The sequence below is a fragment of the Anguilla rostrata genome, chromosome 19 (genome assembly GCF_018555375.3).
Source record: "Anguilla rostrata isolate EN2019 chromosome 19, ASM1855537v3, whole genome shotgun sequence".
Classification (NCBI taxonomy): Eukaryota; Metazoa; Chordata; class Actinopteri; order Anguilliformes; family Anguillidae; genus Anguilla; species Anguilla rostrata.
Genome location: NC_057951.1, coordinates 15,558,460 through 15,585,529, shown reverse-complemented (window position 1 = coordinate 15,585,529; position 27,070 = coordinate 15,558,460). Strand labels below are relative to the sequence as shown.

The following is a 27,070-nucleotide window of genomic DNA, read 5'->3' as shown; positions in this document are numbered from 1 at the left end:
GGGGGGGTCTTTACCTCCAGCTGATCTGGCAGTGATTAATTCAGCCTGGCTAATTGCTCAGTTTGTTCAATTATGCAATTAAAAGGTCTCTTTCCTCTAGAGACTGTCATAGGTTTATTGGCCAGAGGGCCTTATCAAAATTTTCTTTTATTTATAAATCTTTGTGTTTTTTGACCATTTACTTATTTATTATTTGTAAAATAACTAAAATAGGGGTGTCTAAGATTCTTATTTTAGTTTATATTTATATCAGACTTTATAATCGCTGTAGCAGGATAACACTTATCATCAAAGCGACAGCCGGAGAACATTTTTATCAGAGCTTCTCAGCTTATCCTTGTCACGCACTGTGGCGAAGCATGTTTCCATCCATACAACCGCCCCCCCAAAGACAGCACAGTCACGCACTGTAGCGAAGCATGTTTCCATCCATACAACCACCCCCCCAAAGACAGCGCATACTCTCATATTCAGCCTGTTTTACCCAGCTGAGGTTTTATTCAGTTCATTTATTTTATTTTTATCCTGAACGCAGTGAGGATCTTATACAGCACACGACAGGAGGATCTGCCACTGGCCGTTGTACTCTTTAACCAATCAGCGATGCGACTGTAGTCTGCCAATCAGAACCAAGTTCCAACCGAGAGCTGTCCCTGTGTTTAATTCTCATATTTTTAAATTCTTTTCTCCACACATTTTCTAAATGGTTGGTAGTGCTGCACGTGCTGCGCTGTTATAAATAAAGTTTTGGTGGTTCAGCCCCACGCAGTCTGAGAGGGGAGTTCTTGGCGGAGGGCTTTACCGATTTTTTTTTTTTTTTTTGCTTCCTCTCTCTGGTTGAGTGCAATCCACAGGGGAGCACTTGACCTCTCTGAAGCCTCTAAGCATCCTGTGGTGGGCTAATAAGCCCAGAGTTGTGGATGGGCTGTGTTTCCACACCCCCCCCCCCCCCCCCACTCCTGTTACACACACAGCAGCATGCTCTGCTCCTTAAGGAAAAATATATTTCTCCTCTCCTGCTTCTGTCTCCTCTCCTCTCCTGCTTCTGTTTCTCCTCTCCTGCTTCTGTCTCTCCTCTCCTCTCCTGCTTCTGTCTCCTCTCCTCTCTGCTTCTGTCTCTCCTCTCCTGGTTCTGTTTCACCTCTCCTGCTCTTAATCGCGTATAGCCTTGTAAATATTCTCCCAACCCAGCAGAGAGCTTTCCTTGTTGGATATCTGTTTATTTCTGTGTTCTTAAAGACTCCCCACAGAGATACACATATCCATATTCATAAGATTTAAAGATCTCCCTCCCTTCCCTCAAAGCCAAAACATTACAGTTTGATGCAACAGCAAGTTGATTAAAGAGGCAAGGCGACAGATAGCACTGAGGCAATATGAACATTCTGCCCTGCAATACAGCACCTGGGCTGTAGTGTCTGTGCCGTGTCTGTAGCAGTGTCTGTGCCGTGTCTGCAGTGTCTGTAGCAGTGTCTGTGCCGTGTCTGTAGCAGGGTCTGTGCCGTGTCTGTAGCAGTGTCTGTGCCGTGTCTGCAGTGTCTGTAGCAGTGTCTGTGCCGTGTCTGTAGCAGAGTCTGTGCCGTGTCTGCAGTGTCTGTGCCGTGTCTGCAGTGTCTGTGCCGTGTCTGTAGCAGTGGTCTGTGCCGTGTCTGTAGCAGTGTCTGTGCCGTGTCTGTAGCAGTGTCTGTGCCGTGTCTGCAGTGTCTGTAGCAGTGTCTGTGCCGTGTCTGTAGCAGTGGTCAGTGCCGTGTCTGTAGTCCTGTTGGTCTGTGTTGCAGACGAGCAGGAGAGCTCGGGCGCCATCATTTACACAGTGGAGCTGAAGCGCTATGGCGGCCCGCTGGGCATCACCATCTCCGGCACGGAGGAGCCCTTCGACCCCATCATCATCTCCAGCCTGACCAAGGGCGGCCTGGCTGAGAGGTACAGAGATATACTGCTCATCACACACTCACACACACACACACACACAGCTCTTACACAGAGATACTGCTCATCACACACACACAGCTCTTACACAGATATACTGCTCACACACACACACACACACACACACACACACACACAGCTCTTACACAGAGATACTGCTCATCACACACACACAGCTCTTACACAGAGATACCACTCTCACACACACACACACACACACACACACACACAGCTCTTACACAGAGATACTGCTCATCACACACACACAGCTCTTACACAGAGATACTGCTCATCACACACACACAGCTCTTACACAGATATACTGCTCACACACACACACACACACACACACACACACACACACAGCTCTTACTCAGAGATACTGCTCATCACACACAGCTCTTACACAGAGATACTGCTCATCACACACACACACACACACACAGCTCTTACACAGATGTACTGCTCAAAAAACACACACACACACACAGCTCTTACACAGATATACTGCTCATCACACACACACAGCTCTTACACAGATATACTGCTCATCACACACACACAGCTCTTACACAGATATACTGCTCATCACACACACACAGCTCTTACACAGAGATACTGCTCGTCACACACACACACACAGCTCTTACTGCAGGCAGAATGGCCACTCTGAGCATCTGGTTTGCTAGAGGGAGAGAGAAAACAAACTCACAGCCAGTGGTCTGACAGCGAGAGCTCACAGATCCACTGTGAGTTTCCCACAGATTAAAGTTCACACAGAGCGCTCAGCTCCACAGAGGAACTGTGGGCAGCGAGACTGTGAGCAGAAGGAAGACCTGTTCTGTGTGTTGGTGTGCACCTGGACTCCACCTTTGATAACACATCACTGTCCCTTAGCAGCCTGTCAGGACCTTTCATCCATATCAGTCTGACGGAGCAGGTTTCTGACCCTCCTGTTAAAGGGATGTCCTCAGCATGCTCAGTCACAGGCCATGATTCTGTCTGCGCTGTGCTGCTATTGGTCACTCCTGTGTGCTTGTGTGTGTGTGTGTGTCTGTGCGGGTGTGCACGGGTGTGCGTGCGTGCGTGCGTGCGTGTGTGGGCTGCTGTTCCAGGACCGGAGCCATCCACGTCGGGGACCGGATCCTGGCCATCAACAGCAGCAGCCTGAAGGGCAAGCCGCTCAGCGAGGCCATCCACCTGCTGCAGATGGCGGGAGAGTCCGTCACGCTCAAGATCAAGAAGCAGGGCGAGCGTGAGTCTGCATTCCCCCCCACCCCCCACCCCCCACTGGCTTTCGTTCCAAGCCTAATGACGGTTTTTTTTACTCGATGAGGTTCCACCTCAGATGGAAACGTTCTCTAATAAAGCTGTTGAACAGTTTCCATTACCGAGTGTTATAGCCCTACACCTTTGGAGATGTGCATTTAAACATACTTAGATACTAGTTCTAGTGTGTGTAACCAGTTGTCAATTGTTATTAATTAAACTTTCAGTGTCTAACGAGGGATGACTCACCCTTTTATGGGGCTTGTTTGAAAGACTGTGCTCTGAATCTGGTTTTGTCTGGTTCTGTCTGGTTCTGTCTGGTTCTGTCTGGTGTGCTGTGAAACACGGGCAGTGGGCAGCCCCAGGCAGCCGCCGGTGTCGGGGAGGCTGAGTGAGCTCAGCGATGTGGAGGACCCATCGCAGGTGGTGCAAAAGAGTGGGAAACTGTCCGACGTCTTCTCCACCACCATCCCCAGCGTGGACAGCGCCGTGGAGTCCTGGGACGGCTCGGCCATCGACACCGTGGCCAGCAGCCAGGGTGAGAGCCCGGAGGCTGCCTAACCCCTCACCCTCACCCCTCACCCCTCATCCCTAACCCCTCACCCTAACCCCTCACCCCTCACCCTAACCCCTCACCCCTCACCCCTAACCCCTCACCCCCCACCCTAACCCCTAACCCCTCACCTCTCACCCCTCACCCTAACCCCTCACCCCTCACCCTAACCCCTCACCCCTCACCCCTCACCCTCACCCCTCATCCCTAACCCCTCATCCCTAACCCCTCACCCTAACCCCTCACCCCTCACCCTAACCCCTCACCCCTCATCCCTAACCCCTCACCCTAACCCCTCACCCCTCACCCTCACCCCTCACCCCCCACCCTAACCCCTAACCCCTAACCCCTAACCCCTCACCTCTCACCCCTAACCCCTCACCCTAACCCCTCACCCCTCACCCCTCACCCCTCATCCCTAACCCCTCACCCTAACCCCTCACCCCTCATCCCTAACCCCTCACCCTAACCCCTCACCCCTCACCCCCCACCCTAACCCCTAACCCCTAACCCCTCACCTCTCACCCCTCACCCTAACCCCTAACCCCTCACCCCCCACCCTAACCCCTAACCCCTCACCCTAACCCCTCACCCCTCACCCCTCACCCCCCACCCTAACCCCTAACCCCTCACCCCCCACCCTAACCCCTAACCCCTAACCCCTCACCTCTCACCCCTCACCCTAACCCCTCACCCCTCACCCCTCATCCCTCACCCCTCACCCCTCATCCTAACCAGCAGCCAGTGCCCTCTGCCACACGTGCGCTGGTGTGTGTGGGGATGGTGCCGTGCCTTCTGCCACACATTCTGATGCAGTGTCTGATAGCTTGTCCATATCACAGCATTCTCCACTGCAAGTCTAAAGGCAAAGCAGATTCTAGGCCAAAGCTTGTGTTCTGAAAGGCTTAGTGCAGAGCTGTCCAGGCTTATCCAAAAAGGGCTGGTGTGGGTTCAGGTTTTTGTTCTAGCCCAACACTATGATGCCTGATTCAGCTAATCAACTAACGGTCTTCAATCAAGATCTGGATAAATAGTCCGGTGTCATAATGGTGCGCTAGAACATACACTTGCACCCACACCAGCCCTTTTTGGGTAAGCCTGGTCCCCCTGGTTTAGAGAATATGGGCCCAGGTCTTGTTCTTCAGCGCCCCCTGTGGTAGCTCACCTCAGTGTCCTTGTCTGGGACAGTCCCGGGGTACCAGGCTTCGGGGTACAGCTTCCACAGCCATGAGTGGAGGAGCGCCAAGCCAAGGGGGAGCCTGTCGCCCGGCAACAGCCACCAGAGGAGGAACAACGTGCTGCAGGACCTGGGCCTGAGCGAGGACGAATGGGAGCGGCCCACCGCCAGCGGGTACGATGCCACGCCCCCAAACCCACCCACACATCCCTGGGCCTGCCCTGCCACACCCATCAGCGGGCTGCCTGCTCATTGGCTACTCAGGTATAACCCCTTCTCTCCGCCCCCCCGTAGGTTCACTGTGGGCCATGAGGGCGCAGAACCCGACCAGGAAGAAAACTTCTGGTCCCAGGCCCTGGAGGATCTGGAGACCTGCGGCCAATCTGGAATCCTGAGAGAGCTGGAGGTAATGCCCCCCCACCGGGAACCAAACCAATAAAAAGTTTACCCCCCTTCCCCTGGGGCCAGTACACACTGTAGTCCTACTTTCAAAAATAAAATCCTCTGTGTCTCCTCCTCCCCCACCCGTTTTTGATTTTATGTTTTAGTTTTTCCTACTGCATGATGTCACTTCCTGTGGAAGCGTTTAACCATTCCCTTTCTTTCCAGGACAAGCCAGACAGGCTTCTGAATAAGAGAAACCTGGCCATCCTGGTAGCCCCTCCCAATCTCCTTCTTTCCTCCTGCTTGTAGTGCTGCCGCTCGGTCCCCTCTGTCAGGGCTCTGTCTATGATTAATGCCAACAGCGCCCTCTGGTGCTTAGGCCCTGGGGTGCATTCTGGCTCCAGCTGTAGCACTGTCCTCACCACACACAAAAGCACACAGTCAGTGTTCATATCACCAGTGTTAGCTCTGTGTTAATATCACCAGTGTTAGCACAGTGTTAAAATCTCCAGTGTTAATATCTCCAGTGTTAATATCACCAGTGTTAAAATCACCAGTGTTAGTGACACTGCTGCTGATACTGCCAGTGCTTCTGCAATGGTCTGAACGGAATATGTAAATATTGCGAGATATTTAAAAAAAAAAAAATTAGTAACAGACAACTATTTCTATTAAAAACACTGGAGCATTTTAAATTGTTTATACAGAGAGAGAAATACATTTTTAATAAAGTCTTTAGAGTCAGGCATGAGGAATTTAAATGTTTTTTTAAAATATATATATATATATATATATATATATATATATATATATATATATATACATACACAAAGTGTACATAAAGAATCACCCAGGTTCTTAGGCTCAGTGATTATTTCACCAGCAGTAATTATGTGATTATGTGCACTGCCTGTTATGCCAGTGTGATTCATCGCTGTTTACCTCTTATTTTGCCTCCAGAAATATTCCTCCAAACAAGGATCACTTAAAACGAGAGCAATTTAACATCAGTAAATAGTCAGCGGGAAAATAAGCAGACCTCAGGGTGGAACTATTTAATTGCCTTTGACTTTGTGTCATTTTTTGCGGTGGATTTTTTGAGGCGGTGTCTGCAAGTGAAACAGCTGGAGCAGAATGCACCCGCGGTGCTCGAGCCTGAACATGCATCTGCTGCACGTTCCTTCAGGTACTTGCCAGCAGAAAAAAAAGCTTTTTGTTTGTAAAAACAAAGGAAAGGACTGTGTTGTATCCAGCTCCCATCCTTCATGTGGAAAGAAAAGTCCTGTGTGTTTTAGGAAGGTGCATGGGTCCTGTTCCACGCTGTTAGCTCACGGTCTGTTTCTGCAACACTGAGGTGCATCAGCTCGCTGGCCATGCCATACCACAGTTTGAGTGACACCCTCACTCACAGCTGTCTGAAGGGAAGAGGCAGTTCAAGCAAAGCATGTTGGGATAGCTGCTGCAAGGGCTTCTGGGTACTGGGCTCTGATTGAAGGATTGTCAGAATATGGCCATCTTTTGTAGGGAAGGAAATGGATGGTTTCCTTGCAAGGACTGGTCTTTGACATTTTTTTTGCCTCACTGGATTCAATATTAATTTCTTCACCTCCACAAGTACATTTCACCCAGCATCTGAATTTGCTTGTGACATGTGTGATTTTCTGCACTCACAAAGTGATTCTTTTCTAATGCACTCTGTGACGGGACTGTCTGCCTGAAAGCTCTCGCTTTGCTACCGCTTTTAAAACAGTGGCTTTGCACATGTCACCAAAAAAGAATTTCACACAAATCTACTCATTTGAGTTTTAACGTTCCAGCGATCGAACAGAAAACGCAGTAATATTTGACAACACTTTTGGCCTCTCCTCTTAAAGCAGAGGTGTCCAATCGTGCTCGAAAGGGGCTGGGGTGGGCGCAGGGCTTTGTTTTAGTCCAGCACTCAGTCACCTGATGCTACATATTGTAAACACCTCACAGCTAGACCAATGAGGGTTTGTAGCTGGAGGGGAAGGTATCGCGTGTTCTCCCTTGGCTGGTGTGATTCAAAACCGAGATGTTAGTTATTTTTCCTCTGTTCGTAAGAACAGGGCACAATTATAAGTAAGAATGCACTGGTTCCGTTGCCACGGGTTAGATATGAAGGCGCTGCTTCATATCCCGCTTAAAACTGGCCTGAAACGGATCAGTAGCATTCAGGTTACTCTCCGTTCGTAAACGGGGCTATGCTGTCATCAGAGATATATCCGATCTGTCGCCGGACTGTCAATATTCCAATGGGAGCATCAGAATATTCACAAATGCGCGGAACAACACATCAAATATATCAATGACCACAGCAAGAAAGCGTAACAGTTACTAGGTTTTACCCTCGTATTAAATCTGACTCCATTTTATATGATAATTTAAAATTTGGGTTTAACTATACGTGGAACTTGGGAGTGGTTACACTCGACTCTATCTTGTGCCATTATTCCTCAATATATGCTCCCGGGTTTAGCATTATTGTTAAATCTCAGTTCGGTGAAGAATCCAGAGGTTAGGAGTCTGACCACCATAATACATGCCTTCCATGCCTGGCTTACATGGATAGTGCATAGACAGTTATGAGCCCAGGGCGGTTAAGAATCTATCGGGCTCCTTAAGGCGAATTTGGGGAGAACCAGCGTACTACGCCCATGGGTCCTCTTATGCCAAACAACACCAGAACCGATCCCACCAATCCCTTAACAGGCAGATCGTGGTCACCTATCTAACTTGAAGACCCCACTACAGACGTTTACTGTACTAGACCCCTGATCAGTAGGTCCTAGTCAGAATTGCCCCCCTGAGTATTTAAACGGAATTTCGGCTGAAAAGAAGATAAAATGGATTAGAGTCATGAAGACCACGCAAGTTAAAATCAGAAGAATTTATTTAACAGGCAGGTAGGTTGTTATCTTTAAATTCAAAATCAATTATAAAGGTTAAAAACAGAAATACAGAGTAAAAGAGTTCTTACCAGCCTGTTTAGCTACACACAGAACACATAGCCTAGTATGTGCACGGTGGGAAGTCGATTACGATCTTCCTCGACAGGATTGTCTCCCTTCCTTTTAGGCCAAATCCCGCGTTTGATCTAGGCGGCTTTACCATAAATTAACCTGGCCGAATCATAAATCTCAAATTTCGGCCCCCACCATTTGGGGCTGCTGTTAAAACAATCAGTGGGGAAATCGAGAAAAGGAGATGATTACCAGAGAGGACATTCCATTGTGTTAGGTTTTTCCTGAGTTGCTGAAACTATGTTTTTTCAAATTCTATCTGGTATGAAACATATTTCATTCAATGGCTTGAACCATGGAGAAAATGTACATACCAAACATGCCAAGGGGATGTAATATTATGGTGCAGTTGTCATGAAAATACCCTTTTGTTTAACCATTGTACATGCAATCCATGTTATTATTACATACGGCATAATACAATAATACAATGAAAACATGTGCATGGTTTGTAAGGTTTTCCGGGATTTGTAAATAAGATATACAGATGGTTTATAGATGGTTTATAGTCCAGATCCAGAAAAGAAATACAAAGTGTAATATCCGAGGGGCCCAAATGAGGGCACTGTGGTACTGTCCCGTGCAGTGGCCCCCACCAGGTGCCGGTCGTTTCACCCTTTACGACCCCAAAACACCCACACCCACAACCACAGGCAAAGAGACTAGTTCCCCTTATCTTGGTTGTGTCCAGGTGGTAACATTCCAGAGAGCCAAATGGCCTGCCCATTCAGAGGAAATCCGAGTGACTTATTGTTTTACCACAAGGTTCTCGGGTCCTTTGAATTACACGCTGCGCCCCAGCATGCTGGCTCGGTCAAATGTCAGCCTTTTCTGAGTCCCAGTTTGACTTCCCTCTTACAATATCCATGTATTTATTGAAGACCACGAGTAGATCAGGTGCATCTGGTGTCATATTTCTGGCCTAAAGCAGATGGACTCTGCTGTCTGAAAGCAAAGTGCCCCCACAGACACGTGAACGTGTCCAGAGGGTGGAAGTACAGGCTCACTTCTGCTTTGAGGGCGAATGGTGTGGCTGCATGCGTGTGTGGGAGTGTCCCCCCTCCCCCTGAAGGCCCTCTCCCCCCCCTCCCCAGGCCACCATCATGTCGGGCAGCAGCCTGAGTCTGAACCAGGACTCCGCCCCCCCGCGCACGCAGCTGGGCTCGGGGTTGAACCGGCAGGCCAGCTTTCAGGAGCGCGGCAGCTCCCGCCCCCACTACCCCCCCGCCTGCCGCAGCAACACGCTGCCCTGCGACGCCGGCCGCAAGGCCTTCGCTGTGAGGAAGATGAAGCAGGAGATGAAGGACATCCTCCTGCCCACACCCGTGGAGCTTCACAAGGTGGGTGGGGTTTGGCGGGGGGGGGTTCTTATTTGTATTCTGTATAAATTCTGTATTAAATGAAGTGCTCAAACGCCTTCATCCGCACGCTGGATCATTTAATCACTGTGCATGCCACATATACAGTGAATACATTCTCTACTGCTTACCTTCCAGGACCACAAGGAAAACAAGTTTTTAACTATGTGTTATCCTTGCCAATGCAAGACTTTGTTTTTATCAAATAAAACTAACTAACCCAAAGAGAGCAATCCGGTTACACTTGAGTTATTGCATAATGCTTTTATTTATAATACTAAAGAAACCGCAAAATTGAAATCAGCAAATCAAAATAGAAACTGAGCTGTTGAAATGTAATGCACTCCTACGGAACAGGAGTGCAGTTTAACCGTGTTTGGCCCGCTGCCTGCAGGTGGCGCTGTTTAAAGAGCTGGATGAGGAGGACTTCGGGTTCAGTGTATCGGATGGGCTCCTGGAGAAGGGCGTGTACGTCAACAACATCCGCCCCGATGGCCCAGCTGAGCTGGGCGGCCTCAAGCCCTACGACAGACTGCTACAGGTACACTACAGACTGCTTCCATAATCGGGTTATGATATTAGATCTGGATCTGATATGTAAATAATGTCTTATGAAGTCTAAATGGAAGTGCTTGATTATGGAGGCACTGCAGTGTGATGGGTCTCTAAGTCCCAGGGGCCTGATCGCTATACTCCTGTGCAAGACACTGAGACCAGTATCATTCAGTCATTTCTGTAGCAGGCGGCATGATGGGACAGCTTTGTAAAGCTGAGTTTTGGGGATAAGGAGCCTGTGTCTTATCAAATGTGCGCTTGTGTGGGCCACTGCCTTTCAGATCAACCACGTCCGGACCCGGGATTTCGACTGCTGCCTGGTGGTCCCCCTGATTGCTGAGTCGGGGAACAAACTGGACCTGGTGATCAGCAGGAACCCCCTGGCCTCCCGGACCCCTGCAGAACCGGGCCAGCTGCCCGGTGAGGAGCAGGCAGACTGGACCCAACCGGAACACCTGCCACAGCCACCGCCGGCCGGCCAGCACAACTCCCGGCTGCCAGGGGAGGGCGCCAGAGAGCCCACCAAGACCTTATAGCACAGCCCCCGCAGAGCCCGAGAGAGAGACGCAGGCCGGTCCTCATGGTGCTAATTACGGAAAGGGAAAGAAACAGCCGAGGGAGGGCTCTCTCTGGCGCGTGGGACACAGCCTGCAGCAGTGCCATCCCCTGCTCTCTCCCCTGCTCCAACCCTAACCTCTCACACTGTAGCACAAGGACTGGGACACTGACAGGGGCACGTACCGTACAGGTGGAACACGGGCCGCACCCTCCCCATTCCCCACCCCCCCACCCCCCCCCGGTGTCTTGGGGAGTTTCTGTGGCTACAGCAGCATTCATACCCTAAATTTGTTATTGATGGAGTTCTCCTTTTTCCAGACAAACTTAAAACAAAAGAAAAAAAGATATTGTAAATAAAATCCTCACAAATTCCCCTCCCCACCACCGCCACCATCCTCCTCCAAGTGATCTGTTCAAACAAAAAAGAAAGAAAATAAATAATGCATTTTCACCCGTCTTCCGAAGAAAGGAGGAGGAATTTTGGGACCACCCCTGCAACCATGGTAACAGTTCCGCATATGGGAACCGGGCCTGTGAAGCAAAGGGCCCCCAAGTTCTCCCTCCGTCCGCGCGTCCTGCGCTAGCCACACCGCTAGCCGCACCGCTAGTCACACCACTAGCCACACAGCTAGCCACACTGCTAGTCACACCACTAGCCACACAGCTAGCCACACCGCTAGCCAAACCACTAGTCACACCACTAGCCGCACCGCTAGTTACACCACTAGTCACACCACTAGCCACACCGCTAGCCATACCGCTAGTCACACCACTAGCCGCACCGCTAGTCACACCACTAGCCGCACCGCTAGTCACACCACTAGCCACAGCGCTAGTCACACCACTAGCCGCACCGCTAGTCACACCACTAGCCGCACCGCTAGTCACACCACTAGCCACAGCGCTAGTCACACCACTAGCCGCACCGCTAGTCACACCACTAGCCGCACCGCTAGTCACACCACTAGCCGCACCGCTAGCCGCACCGCTAGTCACACCACTAGCCGCACCGCTAGTCACACCACTAGCCGCACCGCTAGCCTCACCGTTAGTCACACCGCTAGCCAGGAGCAGGAGCAGCTCAGTGCATGAGACCGGTTTCTACCTGGAAGGTGTGCTCATAATGTCTGCACAGGTGAGCTCGTCTGCCTGCATTTAAAGACAAAATGGCAGAACACTGGGTAATGCTACAGCGTGCGATCTTATGAAGCCCATTTGGTTCCTGTGCAGAGACTGATTTCCACGCTGAAAACGACCCAAAGCTGCTGACGGTCTCAACACAGGCAGACGTCACACACCGGGGTGGAACTGTTGCACCTTAACGCTGAATTAGGATAGAGGTCTATTTTTTAATGAAATGACAGATGATTTATACAATGACAAAATGAAAAGAATGATTTATGCAGTGTGAGAAACAGGCAGTGTGGTGAGCCTTGGGAGGATTTAGAGCTGTTCCAGTGTCTGGCCCCAAAATCACTTAACCAAAAAAATACTGAATGAATATTAGCAGACCCATGGCTCATGGGGGCAATAAGGGCAGATGGAGGCACTACAAGTCCCAGCATGCACTGCAATAAAGAGTTCTGTACACTGAGAGCAGGCTGAACTGAGCACAGGTTTAGGGATGGGGAGAGTGCCTAACCCTAACCCCCCACCTCTCCCCTAGGAGAGCCACAGGGTGCACTGGTTTTAGCTTTCACCCGAAAACCAAGCACTCCAGTGGCATGCTGAAGGACAGGAGGCCCAGCCACATGCCTGTCTGTAATAAGACTCCGTCACAGGTGGAGCCGCATCTTCCCAGGGCATGAGCTCCAGGGGTTAACAGGACATGCATGTAATGTTTCAACCCCCTTTCACCCCATAGTCTCCCCTAAATGTTTTGTAAACATGACTTTTTGTACACGTCTGACATTTGTAGTCCTTTCAGAATGAATTGTGGTTTTCCCGATCAAATTCCCGAGACATATATAGATATATAAACACTTAAAAGTACATAAAAAAATTATCCAACCACTCAGTAACAAATAACAACAAAGCAAACAAAAGCCAAGCATGAGGTAATCCATAAAAAAGCCACAGAGTTGAAACTTTCTATTTTATATTCCTCCAATATGATAATCTGTGTGAAACACGTTATTAAAATATGTTTTTATATGCTTCCTTGTGTCTCTACAGTGGACAGTGAGAGACTGCGCAAACATGATTATTTGTACAATGGCACTTGTGTGTTATCAAGGTCGGGTGATTTGCCGTAATGTCAGTGTATATTTAATTTTATTTTTACACCATGGGGGGGGGCCTCATTCGGCAAACTCTCCTCTGATGATTTCCTAATGACTGAGGGAGTCACAGGTTTGGAGCAGGACGTGTTGCTTCAACAGCAGCCGTTTGATGCTAGCGTATTGATACATATTTCTGAGTTCTGAGCCCTGTGGCCATAATCCTTATTAAAATCATAAATCCCCTCCATATTTACACAAACAGTGCACAGACACTCCTAAGCCGTAGTCTCGAATAACTCCCATTCAATCGCCTTTTTAAAAATAATAGTAATTCAGTGGGCCAGGAACTGTGTTCTGACTTCACTCTGGCTTCTTCTCCCACACTCCACACAGACACCTACCTTATGTGCTGATCTGTATATCGTGCACCGTCCTACATTCTGAGTTCCTGCTCCAAACTTCTGCTCATTTTTCTGTTTGTTTGTTTGGTCACCATGTTTAAGCACTGCCAATGAACTTTAGCCACTCACGTGTATGAATTGACTTCACATATAAGTCCCTTAAAATACTGTATTTTTTATTTCTAAATGAACAAGTATTATAATCTGTAAAGTATTTTTGTACAAATTTAATACTTTGGTAGCATGATATTTATGGTGTATGTAAAGATTTGGGAATTCCTACTGCTGTAAACCTTTGTATGGATAAGACCCTGAGCCAATAAAAGATGTTAATCACGCGAATGCAGCTTCCTTCCTTCAGAGGCACACGCGCGCAGTCCCACAGTAAAGAGGCACACGCACGCAGTCCCACAGTAAAGAGGCACACGCAGTCCCACAGTAAAGAGGCACACGCACGCAGTCCCACAGTAAAGAGGCACACGCAGTCCCACAGTAAAGTGGCACACGCACGCAGTCCCACAGTAAAGAGGCACACGCGCGCAGTCCCACAGTAAAGAGGCACACCGCGCATCCCACAGTAAAGAGGCACCCAGTCCTACAGTAAAGAGGCACACGCAGTCCCACAGTAAAGAGGCACACGCAGTCCCACAGTAAAGAGCACACCGCAGTCCTACAGTAAAGAGGCACACGCAGTCCCACAGTAAGAGGCACACGCAGTCCTCACAGTAAGAGGCACACACCGCAGTCCACAGTAAAGAGCCACAGTCCCACAGTAAAGAGGCACACGCACGCAGTCCCACAGTAAAGAGGCACACCGCAGTCCCACAGTAAAGAGGCACACCGCAGTCCCACAGTAAAGAGGCACACGCAGTCCCACAGTAAAGAGGCAACCACGCAGTCCACAGTAAAGAGGCCACGCACGCAGTCCCACAGTAAAGAGGCACACGCACGCAGTCCCACAGTAAAGAGGCACACGCCGCAGTCCCACAGTAAAGAGGCACACGCAGTCCCACAGTAAAGAGGCACACACACGCAGTCCCACAGTAAAGAGGCACACGCAGTCCCACAGTAAAGAGGCACACGCACGCAGTCCCACAGTAAAGAGGCACACGCGCGCAGTCCCACAGTAAAGAGGCACACGCAGTCCTACAGTAAAGAGGCACACGCAGTCCCACAGTAAAGAGGCACACGCAGTCCCACAGTAAAGAGGCACACGCAGTCCCACAGTAAAGAGGCACACGCACGCAGTCCCACAGTAAAGAGGCACACGCACGCAGTCCCACAGTAAAGAGGCACACGCACGCAGTCCCACAGTAAAGAGGCACACACAGCAGTGCCACAGTAAAGAGGCACACGCACGCAGTCCCACAGTAAAGAGGCACACGCAGTCCCACAGTAAAGAGGCACACGCAGTCCCACAGTAAAGAGGCACACGCAGTCCCACAGTAAAGAGGCACACGCACGCAGTCCCACAGTAAAGAGGCACACGCACGCAGTCCCACAGTAAAGAGGCACACGCAGTCCCACAGTAAAGAGGCACACGCAGTCCCACAGTAAAGAGGCACACGCACGCAGTCCACAGTAAAGAGGCACACGCACGCAGTCCACAGTAAAGAGGCACACCACGCAGTCCACAGTAAAGAGGCACACGCATGCAGTCCCACAGTAAAGAGGCACACGCACGCAGTCCTACAGTAAAGAGGCACACGCACGCAGTCCCACAGTAAAGAGGCACACGCACGCAGTCCTACAGTAAAGAGGCACACGCACGCAGTCCCACAGTAAAGAGGCACACGCACGCAGTCCCACAGTAAAGAGGCACACGCAGTCCCACAGTAAAGAGGCACACGCAGTCCCACAGTAAAGTGTCTGAAATTAAACTTATCTTAAATATCAAGTTAACATTACCTTAAATCTGTGGGATGCAAGGTTATTTTCCATGCTGTGAGTGAAACATCTTCGTTATCACCATCCTTGCGCTTTTTCTCCTGTTTCCTCTCTTCCGATTGGTCAGAAACATGGCCGTTTCTCCAGCAGCAGACTTTGTCTCGCGTCTTAAATGGCAGTCTTCCTTTGTGGTTCCTACACTGACCCAAAAAAAAGCAATCTAATCCTGCAACTGTTTGCAACCAATGGGGTAAGGGTGCCATCTGCTGGATAAAATAAGGAAACGCGCTTCATATCTGTATTAAGCAGTTCATATCTGGTGGCCAGTACTGTTAAGACTGTGACATGGCTTATTGGTTTTGTTCTTTTATTAATTTATTTTCTTTTACCTGGTATTATGTTGAGAATAATGCTTACAGCAAAGCTCGCTGATCAATTCGCATTCATTCCTGTAGTAAGAGATTGGAGACATTGAAATTACGAACCCTTCTTAAAAGCACTTCAAAAGGTGGACTCTGCGGCAGCACTCCGAAGATACTGCACACAAGAATGTCTCGACTGAGGACACGCTTGAATTGAGCAGCCTGTATAGTACAAATTAATACAGCACTGTTAGTTTGAGGTGTTGAAGTCCATTTTTTTAAATCCTGCAGTTTCCAAAGTACATTTACACTGCAGCTCACACGTATACCAAGCACTATGTACTTTCAGTGCCATCTGGTCACACACTAACATGTCCCAGAAGCCAGGCTTGGCTGTAGAGGACAGCCCTCTCTACCTTCTGAACGCAAAGGATTGGGAAGACGAGTCGTCCTTCGCCCTGGAGCGGAGTTCAGGAGCAGCAGGATGGATCGCTGCTGGTCTGAAAAGCAGCAGGATGGATCGCTGCAGGTCTGAAAAGCAGCAGGATGGATCGCTGCTGGTCTGAAAAGCAGCAGGATGGATCGCTGCTGGTCTGAAAAGCAGCAGGATGGATCGCTGCTGGTCTGAAAAGCAGCAGGATGGATCGCTGCTGGTCTGAAAAGCAGCAGGATGGATCGCTGCAGGTCTGAAAAGCAGCATCAACATTGTTCTGCTGAGAGAAGCGTGGGTCCACATGAGCACTAAAGCCAGCCAGCCCTCCCTCTCCTTCAGACCTGGAGAGCACATATGCGTTCTCACATCTGGAACTGACAGGTGCAGCTATAGTCCTGTACCTGCCACATGTGTTGCTCACCTATACAGGCTAAATGATTGGTTTCTTGAAAACGGTTTCTTGGACCGATATGCTATTGAGAGTGACTTGGAAAATATGGTAATTTATTTTTAGTATTAGGTGTGTTTTCATCAAGAATGTTTACTCATAGATTATTAATTATTCAAGTCTGCAACAAGCATGGTAAATGTGAGGTTTGTCTACATAAAATTTGAAAATGATAAAACACTGATGTATTTTATAATTTTTTTTGCAATAGTTAAAAATGTGTACTACAATATACTGTTAGAGTCTGTGGTTGTAGAGTGGAGTTTGAAAAACCGTTGAGAAACCGTTTTCATGTAAAAAATGTTAGAAGCCGTTTTTTGGTACAGATGGATGCGAAATCGTGTTTATAATACAGCTGTGGTGAAATAAATGAATTATAATGTGTTTTAAGAATTTTATGATCAATAAAGTGTTTTTGTGGGAAAATTTTAAAAGCCTTTTTTTGATATAGATGGATGCGAAATCACGTTTATAATACAGCTGTGGTCCAATAACGAAGTGGAATGACTGAAAATTACGTAACCTCCACACCACGAACGGAAGTCACGTGACCCAAACAAACTGTTCTCCCCTACTGTCAGAGCAAATCACCAAAAACTTGACATAGAGTCAGGTAAATGAATCAGTTAAATTATTCTGACATTTGTTTTACTCTGTTCTTGCAAAGCTTAACAATTCTCTTTAATATTATCTAAATGTAAAGCACTTGTAACCAGGGTTTTGAAAAGTGCAATACGAAATAAGTTATGTCAGATTGTTTAAATATGTAAATGTATTAAATATATTAAGACTGTCAAATATATTAAGACAGAAGCTGATAGCATCTGCTACCAGTGTGCAATAAAAAAAATTGGCAGAGGTGAAATCATCATGATGGGCTACCTCTTTGATATCATAGATGTGCATGCTGAGTTATTGCTATCTGCTTTTGATTACATGATAAACAATAACATTGATGTGTAAATGGGACTAGTGACTTGTATTTTCTGTTTTAAAGGTCATCATCAGGATCTTGGAAAAGAATGAGGGCTTTAGCTGCTATCGGCCAGAATTTGCCATGGCCCGTGGATTCCACCATTAAAGGCTGAAGAAATGTGATAGTCTTGATTGTATTTATTTTGGATGTTTGATTATAGAAAAATCTATTGTAACAAGTGGTTTTTGTCTCATTTTATTAAGCCTATTCAAATTTTGACATGTCTCATTGCTGCATGATTTCCTGAGGAATTATGATTCTTTGGTGTAGGCTACAACTACATCTGGGATTTAAGTGTCCACAGTTATGACTCAGTGTTTGAATGTGGTCAATCGTTATCTGCTTTTCGGCGACATGAAAGCGTATATTTAAATAGCGTTGGTGCATCTAATCCAGGAGTGAGATTTATACTCGGGTGACTTCGGTAAGGTTAAATGAGCTTAATAAAAATATTCTAATTAGACATGAATACTTAAATTGTCATAAACTCATTGCTCATTAGAAGCTATCAGCTATCAATATTCCATGAGAAACACCAAACGGATATATCGTAAAAGCAGACAAGCAGGTGTGAGTGTCTCCAGAGATGACAACTCCCTTTTAAAGTAAACAAATGGTATCGTAGATGCGAGGGTAGGATGTCGCGGGGTCGCAGCATACTGAGACACTTCTAAAAACTAATTATAGGCCTACTGTAACGCTACAGTGAATATGTGTACATTTTACTAAACAGTCATTAAAATATGCATTGTATAATTTATACATTAAAAGTCATGAAGCCCGCATTACGTCCGGCTTATTGTAGGCTACTGAGCACTAAGGGTGTTATCTTAACGTAGCTAAGTACCGCGTTGTAACCAGATAATTATTGACCGTTAATTAAAACTGGTAAGCAATCATTAACTACTCGATATACAAGTGGTAACATCGTAAACTCGTTTCCTAAATAATGGAGGCCAGGTGACTTCTATTAGTGGTGTAGAGGTTACGCAATTTCCGGTCCTTCCACTTTTGCATTGGGTCCACATGGAGGTGTCGTGATTCAAGTCCTCTCCATGGAGATCATACTGGTGGAGATTCCCCAGCTTTCTGCAGGCAGGCTGGTTGGTGCTTTCAAACATTCAGGCGCCGCTGTGTAGACCTGCATCCTTCTGAACGGAGAGCGCCCATTACAAACGCAGGTGAGCTTTCCTAATCCTGTCGAGAAATGTGACAGAACGTTTTCAATGAACTAGCTACACATCCTGAGGAGGATCAAGCATTTATCAACTCTGAGAAGGATTTGCGCTTTGTCAGTTAGTTAGGTTATTAATAAGTGTCAGCACAGGTTCATTCTGCTGTGTTCTCATGAAGTGCAGTCTCCGGCTGGTCCGGTTTGCACCGGAAATCTGACGTAGGCCTAGAAGCTGTCTGAAGGAATGCGTTTTTCTGGGACAGAGCGACAGATGCATCGCATATCTGAGCAGTCCTGTTCGTAATCATTCTGTCTGTGTCCCTCTGAGGGCCTTAGCTGAAGAGAGAGAATTCCTCACAGTGAGGTACAGTGTATATCTGAAACTGGCAAAAGAAGGAAATGAGTGCTGGGAGAAGATCCTGTTGGAGTGCTTTCAAGGGGAATGTGTGCTTCTGTGAGAAACAGGAAGGATTACATTGTGAGAGGCTGAAACAGGTACACGATGCTGGTCAGACGGACAGTGATAATTGCCATTTATTCTGACTTTAAGGATTATAAACACAAATTAACTTGTAAATCACCATATCACTCACAACAGTAAATACAATACACAGTTCATTCTAAACAGTAGGCCTACACCGTACTTAAATATAACACCCCGCAGACCTTAAATGATATGTTATTAATAAACATTTTTGTATGGAGAACTGTACATATAATTAGGGACTTGATATGGAGATGATAGTCAAGCCAGCTGCATGGACATTCAGTGAAATTAGTGTGCTGAATTTCAAACAGTCCTTTTTTCTAGTACCGTTCTGATGGTTGTACACAATGAGAAACTTAAATGAACAAACCAATTTTGTGGATGGACGGACTGTTGAATGAATACCACGCTCATAAATTAATAGCCTAACTGTGTGCTACTTTAGCCAAACTGTGCGTGCTGCTTTAGCCGAACTGTGTGTGAAGATAGTAGAGCTCTAAATTTGGTGTATGAAATTGATTCTGTTACTTGGATTTAGTGTTAGATTTTAATTCTGAGATTAACAGATAAAGAAATAGTTGCTACTTTATCAATCGACTACTGAAGTAGAGAAATTGATTGCAGATAAATACACAATTTGAGAATCTTTTGCTCGTCTTGTCCCCATTTGTAAAGTCCAGTCCTAATGTTCTGCATGTCACTGCTCTGTGCTGTAGCCACACAGGCTTTGTGCTCTGTGCTGTAGAAGGGTCCACACAGGTATGTGCTCTGTGCTGTAGAAGGGTCCACACAGGTATGTGCTCTGTGCTGTAGCAGGGTCCACACAGGTATGTGCTCTGTGCTGTAGCCACACAGGCTTTGTGCTCTGTGCTGTAGAAGGGTCCACACAGGTATGTGATCTGTGCTGTAGAAGGGTCCACACAGGCATGTGCTCTGTGCTGTAGAAGGGTCCACACAGGCATGCGCTCTGTGCTGTAGAAGGGTCCACACAGGTATGCGCTATCAGTCGCCTGTTCTCTTCACCTGGCAGTGCGTTAAGTGAAGCTAGCTCAGACATGAGTCAGAGGAAGATCCTTTATGTACAGTTTAACTGTGTTAGCCTGTGTGGCCTGTGTTAGCTCTCTTCTCCATATGGAAGTGATCATGGCATGCTTTTTGGCTTCACTGGCTGTTCTGAAGCAGCTTGCTTTACTGCACACTGTGTGCGTGCATACGTGCGTGTGTGTGTGCGTGCGTGCGTGTCCGAGACTGGAGGAGATGTGACTGCAGACCGGGGGGGTCTGGGGGGGCTCTACTGTCTTGAGCAGCAGGAACGTTTTTTGGGGGCATCGCCCACCAACTGCACTGTCTTCTCCTTCTCTTTGTCCTCCTGCTCCTTCAGAATCCTGCGGAATCACACAGCAAAACGCACTGAAATCAGATTATTTTACACAAGGCTTAAAATTAAATATTATGGTTTTACAAAAGCAATGAACTGGTTAAACATGGAAAGAGGCCCTTTTTTAGTTTTTGTAGTGCAGTCTGGATTGTGGAGTGTAACAAACAGATAGAGGGCGGTGCTTTTGAGCCTTCCCACAATGCACTCCTCCGTCCCTCTGATCTGTGGCCCTACACACAAGCCTTTGCTTTCCAGGTTACTGGGTACTTAGCCAGGTTGCTGGGTACTTACATAGCCAGGTTGCTGGGTACTTACATAGCCAGGTTGCTGGGTACTTACATAGCCAGGTGAGTCATGGACTCTGTGACGTTGTGGCCAGAGAAGGCGCTGCACTCGTAGAAGATGAAGTGGGATTCCTAAACGCGGAGGGTCAGATGTTACAGAAGCAACATGCGCTCAGTTTATGAGGGGAAAACCTGTAATGAAATGTATCCGTTTCAAAATGGCTGCTTTCTGAGTGCGGTGCTGGTACAGCCCCTGCAGAGCTCACCAACCTTGGCCAGTCTCTCGCCCGCTCCAGTCTCCACCTCCCTTTCGCCTGGCCTGTCCGTTTTGTTCCCCAGGAGCATGATGGGAATGTCGTCTCCTGCCCCTTCCTGTTGGACAGACACAGAGGGCTCTTCCCAATTGCTGATTTTGCCTCCTGTGGCGGGGCGGGGCGGGATGGGACGGGGCTGGGCTGGGCTGGGCTGGGCTGGACAGGATGGGGTGGGGCAGGGCAGGTTGGGTGTGATGGGATGAGGTGGGGCAGGGCTGGATGGCGCTGGGTGGGGTGGTGCGGGGCAGGTGGGGTGGGGTCTGGACGCCGCTGGGTGGGGTGGTGCGGGGCAGGTGGGGTGGGGTCTGGACGGGGCAGGGTGGGGTGGTGCGGGGCAGGTGGGGTGGGGTCTGGACGGGGCAGGGTGGGGCTCGACTCACCCGCACGCTGCTCAGCCATTGCCTCACTGCGGTGAAGCTCTGCTCAGCGGTGATGTCATACATGACCACCACGCCGTCCACCTTGCGGAAGAACTGCTTGGTGATGCTGCGGTACCTGTGGGGGGGGGTGAGGGGGGGGGTCAGCAGCGCAGAGTGGAACCCTTCTCACCCTGCTGTCAGCTACGGCTGCTCCTTCCCCCCTCCGGCGATGGACAAAAGTGAAATGCGTGAAACGAACTTTCTGACATGCGGCTGTCTGTGGTTATGGCACACAAGTCCAAAGTGGTATTTAAACCGCACATTTTAAGGCTTACCAGTAATGGCATGTCTAAATAAAAATATCAGTGGGATGTAGCACAATGACAGAACTTTATAATCGTTTCAGACATGGTGTCACAGTCTAAGGGACAGCTGTTTTCAGGCTAGCCTGAGTGTTTGAGCTGGCGGGCAGGTCACCTGAGAGGGGAGGGGCTAAACTCCTCTCAAAGCTCACCGTTCCTGTCCTGCTGTGTCCCACATCTGCAGCGCCACCTGGCTGTTCTCCACTGTTATTGTCTTCACACTGTAGTCAATGCCTGGGGTGGATGCAAACACACACAGAAAACTGCACTAAGGCCAGGACCCTTTGCGTATCTTGATGTGATAACGCAGTTATGATGTGGTTTTATGGTGTGGTAAAGGACTGTAATACCCACCCACGGTGGCGATGGTGCCCGGTTGGAAACAGTTGTCACAGAAACGGCGCAGCAGGCAGGTCTTGCCCACGCTGGAGTTCCCCACCAGCACTACCTTGAACAGGCGGTCTGGTGTGCAGGTCACTGCCGCCTCCTCCTGGGGGGGGGCACAGACACAGGCACAGAGATGGGTGGGAGGGGGGGATAGGAAAGTGAAAGGACTTCTATGGTAAAATGGTGCTGTGATGTCAGTTTGTCTCCTCCTGGCTGTATAGACTGTGCTTACATGCTGGATGGTTTCCTTGCCGACAGGCTGTCCCCTTGGAGATGGGGGAGTGTCCCTGCGGGTGAGGGGGGCGGCCCTGTGCCCGGCGGGCAGGGGGTGCAGTGGAGCATCCGGGACGGTGGTGGCGGTGGCAGGACGGATGCGGCTCGTCTCCAGGTCAGTGCGCTCCTCTTCCTCCTCCTCTTCGTCCTCGCTCCAGTCCTGCAGCTGGGCCTCGTACCCGGGCTGTAGCGGCTGAGGGAGGGGGTCTTCCTCGATGGACATGATTCGCTGCAGTGGCTGCTGGCCCCACCTGTTCCTCACGGCCCCGCCCTCCTGGCTCACCACCAGGTCCTGGCCAGTCGCGTCCTCTGAGCGCCACGTGCTGGAGGCCGGGGGGATCTCCTCCTCTTCCTCACTGAAGGGGAGGGGTGTTTTCAGATTTCACTGAACTGCAGCCCTCTCGTGCTGTCAGAGCAGTTAAAACAGCTCCACAGCTGTCCTGTCATGCAGCAGTTTGAGCTGATGCTCTCTCTCATATTCCCAGCTGTGCACTTTATAATACAGGTGGGATTCTAGATTTTATTGAAATAGTTTTTGATATTTTGCCAAATATTGGACAGACGCCGCTAACGCCCAACAGCCCCCGCTAACACCCGCTAACTTTAGCTTCTGTGTGCAAAAGCCTACCTTCCTCTCTGTGTCCTCTCTGTGCTTTTCAGAGCGCCTAAACCAGGCCTCTGCTTGCGGGAATGTCTTTTCTGCGAATTCTGAAGAGAAACCAAAAGCATGTCATCCGGGCGTTATGATGAAGCAATAGCAATACTAACAATAGTTTTTATTATTGATTAATAATATAATATAGAATTACATGTAATTACTGGATGCAAATAATGCTCATCATCATTAATTAAAATGTGTTGTGAATACAGACACATCAGCTTATAGCTCTGCATTTATTATTAATGTCTGCATCATGTTTGTCTGTATAGGAACAGGCAGCAGCCCTTATAGATGATATTTTAGTCTGTTTTAGACGGGGTCTTGTCTGAAGGTAATTCCTGCACGTTGCCCTCCCCGGTTACAGGCAGGGTTCAGTCAATGAGCTGAGGATTCCTGCACGTTGCCCTCCCCAGTTACAGGCAGGGTTCAGTCAGTGAGCTGAGGATTCCTGCACTTTGCCCTCCCCGGTTACAGGCAGGGTTCAGTCAGTGAGCTGAGGATTCCTGCACGTTGCCCTCCCCGGTTACAGGCAGGGTTCAGTCAGTGAGCTGAGGATTCCTGCACGTTGCCTCCGGTTACAGGCAGGTTCAGTCAGTGAGCTGAGGATTCCTGCACGTTGCCTCCGGTTTTACAGGCAGGGTTCAGTCAATGAGCTGAGATTCCTGCACTTTGCCCTCCCCGGTTACAGGCAGGGTTCAGTCAGTGAGCTGAGGATTCCTGCACGTTGCCCTCCCCGGTTACAGGCAGGGTTCAGTCAGTGAGCTGAGGATTCCTGCACTTTGCCCTCCCCGGTTACAGGCAGGGTTCAGTCAGTGAGCTGAGGATTCCTGCACGTTGCCCTCCCCGGTTACAGGCAGGGTTCAGTCAGTGAGCTGAGGTGTCCAGCTGTGTGAATGCAGTCAGCTGCTGCACATTAGCACTTACCAGGTAGCACACGTCCCGTTCGTCTTGCAAGTGTTTGTTCATTTCCCTGGAGAGTATTTAGGGGGAAAGACATGTTGCAGACAGTTTTATAGAGCACTCTGATGTACCTCTTCCTGCAGCTCGGTCCTAAGACCCACTGTTAAACCACTGCATTACTGCTGAATTACTTTATTATTTTCCACAGTGATGGTGTCATACCCCATGGAGTCCAGCAGATGGCAGCACAACTGTGTTTGCTTTACCTGAGGAGCTCTAGCTGTTTGAGTAGAGTGGCTCTCTCTCTCTGCATCCCCTCTGTCACTCTGTACAGCTCCCTGTGACCAAGAACAGGGCAAGATTCACTCACACTGTCCGCTTCCAGTGTGACTGTGTGTGCATGAGTGGTCCAGTGTGACTGTGTGTAGGAGTGATCCAGTGTGACTGTGTGCATGACTGGTCCAGTGTGACTGTGTGGGAAATATGGTAAGAGTGCAGTCAGGCATGCAGGGAATGATGGAGATTAGGGAGCAGCGGGGACAGAGTGAGATTAGGGAGCAGCAGGGTACAGAGTGAGATTAGGGAGCAGCAGGGTACAGAGTGAGATTAGGGAGCAGCAGGGTACAGAGTGAGATTAGGGAGCAGCAGGGTACAGAGTGTGATTAGGGAGCAGCAGGGTACAGAGTGAGATTAGGGAGCAGCAGGGGACAGAGTGAGATTAGGGAGCAGCAGGGTACAGAGTGAGATTAGGGAGCAGCAGGGTACAGAGTGAGATTAGGGAGCAGCAGGGTACAGAGTGAGATTAGGGAGCAGCAGGGTACAGAGTGAGATTAGGGAGCAGCAGGGTACAGAGTGAGATTAGGGAGCAGCAGGGGACAGAGTGAGATTAGGGAGCAGCAGGGGACAGAGTGAGATTAGGGAGCAGCAGGGGACAGAGTGAGATTAGGGAGCAGCAGGGTACAGAGTGAGATTAGGGAGCAGCAGGGTACAGAGTGTGATTAGGGAGCAGCAGGGGACAGAGTGAGATTAGGGAGCAGCAGGGGACAGAGTGAGATTAGGGAGCAGCAGGGGACAGAGTGTGATTAGGGAGCAGCAGGGGACAGAGTGTGATTAGGGAGCAGCAGGGTACAGTGAGAGATTAGGGAGCAGCAGGGTACAGTGAGAGATTAGGGAGCAGCAGGGTACAGAGTGAGATTAGGGAGCAGCAGGGTACAGAGTGAGATTAGGGAGCAGCAGGGTACAGAGTGATGATAGGGAGCAGCAGGGTACAGAGTGAGATTAGGGAGCAGCAGGGTACGCACATCTCTCTCTCCTGGTGCAGGCGAGAGGACTGCTCCTGCAGCACACACAGCTGCTCCTGGGTGAGGCGGAGCTCCTGGCTGGTGTGTCTGAGCTCCCTCTGCAGCCCCTCATTGGTCTGTTTGAGTTTCACGTTCTCCACCCTGCTCTCCTGCTGTTTACTCTGCAGCTCCTGACACTGCAGGTCCAACTGCGCGCACGCACGTATTCAGCACATACACAAGCACACACACATATTCAGCACATACACACACACAGAAGACAGGGGGCAGTGAGATGTGAGATGGCGTGGCAGTGGGCGTGGCGGGGGCGTGGCTGGGGGGGTATGGCTGCTCACCCTCCTCTCCTTCCTGAAGAGCAGCTGCAGTTCCTGCTCCTTGTTGGTCAGCTGGGTCTCCAGGTCCTGTCTGCGGGACAGGAAGCGCTCTGAGTCCTGCACAGACACGGGTAGAGAGCATGATGGGAAGGAAGCCATGAGCGGGGGGGGCAGGGGGGCGGGGGGCGGGGCTTTTAACCACAGGGACCGGGGGCCAGAGCTGACCCTGACTGCAGTTTAAAGGCTCTTACTGACCTTTGACCTTTCAGTTCACTGCAGGCCATATATCGATTCACATAAGGCTACTAGCAGCCTTCCTGGTGTAGAGTGCATGTGCTTCTACCTGCAGGAGCGCCCTGTCCTTCTCGGATGTGATCTGCAGTTCCATCTCTTCATACAGGCGCTGAATTTCATCATCATGTGTGGCAGCTTTCCTGCACAAATCAAACAGATTTTCACTGTAAAAATATATTTCTGTCTGTTCTAGCTTCAATAAATTCCTATTTAATTTTTTTTTGTTATATTTTAGATAAATTAAGAAATCAAAGTCAATCTCTTTGACTCTCTCTCTTTTCAGCTTTAGTACGGTAACATTGGGCATGGGAGATTTGAAAAAACAGTCACATGAATCCCATAATGTCTTTCTTCCTTCAGTCCTCGGGTTTGAGTGGACCCATTAGCCAATCTGCAGGCAGCACGTGTGTGTATTTAGGCCAGGGCAGCCTGCCTGGGGCTGGGAACATTCAGCTGTGTGTGCAGGAAAAACTAAATCGATGTGAAAATAAATCATTTTATTCCCATTGTGTACTGGACCAGTCAGCGTTAGCTTGGCCTCATGTCTGGTTTCTGTTACAGTGTGGCAGCAGATTACTGGTCACTCATAAAGGATAACTGAGCATTCTATAGGGTATTACCCTAAAGCCCCCCCCTGCCCACAATCACCCCCTAAAAGAACTGCTCTGTGAAATTAGCTGTTGTGGATGCACTTTGAATCTGAAGATGTTTGGTTGGGCAGTTATTCTTTTGAGTAAGAAAGATTGTATAGGTGAACCAGATGGTCAGCTCTCTCTCTCACACACACACACACCTGCTCAGACACGTGCACACACGCACCTCTTCAGGGCGCTCTCCATGTCTCTCTTCTCCTGATTGGCCTCCTTTATCTGGTAGGTGACCCGGGCCAGGAACTCCTCGAAGTTGGAGAGAAGGTGCGGCTCGTCCCTACGCACCTGGGCCCAGAGACTGCGCACTTCCCCAGGGCTGGAAGCACAGAGGTCAGAGGTCATGGGTTATGGGTTCGGTGTGGAGGATTGGGGGAGTGTA

General features: G+C 49.1%; 3 protein-coding genes and 1 long non-coding RNA gene across 16 annotated transcripts in view; 3 read left to right on the top strand and 1 right to left on the bottom strand.

Annotated features, from left to right (window-relative positions):
- The window catches only part of LOC135245909 (glutamate receptor-interacting protein 1-like), a 402,070-nt gene extending 388,281 nt beyond the window's left edge, over positions 1-13,789 (top strand). For all 6 annotated transcript variants that reach the window (XM_064319292.1, XM_064319287.1, XM_064319289.1 and 3 more), the window contains 8 exons: positions 1,779-1,923; positions 3,045-3,184; positions 3,551-3,736; positions 4,940-5,102; positions 5,223-5,334; positions 9,448-9,693; positions 10,106-10,252; positions 10,548-13,789. In XM_064319292.1, coding sequence (XP_064175362.1) covers positions 1,779-1,923; positions 3,045-3,184; positions 3,551-3,736; positions 4,940-5,102; positions 5,223-5,334; positions 9,448-9,693; positions 10,106-10,252; positions 10,548-10,802 — 1,394 coding nt within the window. In that variant the 3' untranslated portion in view covers positions 10,803-13,789. The remainder of the gene's footprint in view (positions 1-1,778; positions 1,924-3,044; positions 3,185-3,550; positions 3,737-4,939; positions 5,103-5,222; positions 5,335-9,447; positions 9,694-10,105; positions 10,253-10,547) is intronic.
- A 3,353-nt stretch (positions 13,790-17,142) lies between these two features.
- LOC135246001 (uncharacterized) lies at positions 17,143-17,731 on the top strand. Its single transcript, XR_010327489.1, has 2 exons — positions 17,143-17,190; positions 17,575-17,731. It is a non-coding gene; the product is annotated as an uncharacterized LOC135246001 (long non-coding RNA).
- A 1,512-nt stretch (positions 17,732-19,243) lies between these two features.
- The window catches only part of cracr2ab (calcium release activated channel regulator 2Ab), a 12,471-nt gene continuing 4,644 nt past the window's right edge, over positions 19,244-27,070 (bottom strand). For 7 of the 8 annotated variants that reach the window (XM_064319347.1, XM_064319346.1, XM_064319348.1 and 4 more), the window contains 14 exons: positions 26,861-27,007; positions 26,091-26,181; positions 25,769-25,864; positions 25,434-25,621; positions 24,399-24,470; positions 24,157-24,202; positions 23,200-23,279; positions 22,531-22,927; positions 22,266-22,401; positions 22,064-22,145; positions 21,571-21,685; positions 21,147-21,248; positions 20,932-21,008; positions 19,244-20,599 (listed from right to left, as the gene is read on the bottom strand). In XM_064319347.1, the coding sequence (XP_064175417.1) occupies positions 20,506-20,599; positions 20,932-21,008; positions 21,147-21,248; positions 21,571-21,685; positions 22,064-22,145; positions 22,266-22,401; positions 22,531-22,927; positions 23,200-23,279; positions 24,157-24,202; positions 24,399-24,470; positions 25,434-25,621; positions 25,769-25,864; positions 26,091-26,181; positions 26,861-27,007 (1,723 nt within the window). In that variant the 3' untranslated portion in view covers positions 19,244-20,505. Of the gene's footprint in view, positions 20,600-20,929; positions 21,069-21,146; positions 21,249-21,570; positions 21,686-22,063; positions 22,146-22,265; positions 22,402-22,530; positions 22,928-23,199; positions 23,280-24,156; positions 24,203-24,398; positions 24,471-25,433; positions 25,622-25,768; positions 25,865-26,090; positions 26,182-26,860; positions 27,008-27,070 lie in introns of those variants that run through there. The other variant, XM_064319349.1, reaches the window with a different exon arrangement.
- The window catches only part of mettl25 (methyltransferase like 25), a 22,332-nt gene continuing 22,188 nt past the window's right edge, over positions 26,927-27,070 (top strand). Inside the window, exon 1 of the transcript XR_010327470.1 lies at positions 26,927-27,021. The gene's annotated coding sequence lies outside the window, so the exon portion shown is untranslated. The remainder of the gene's footprint in view (positions 27,022-27,070) is intronic.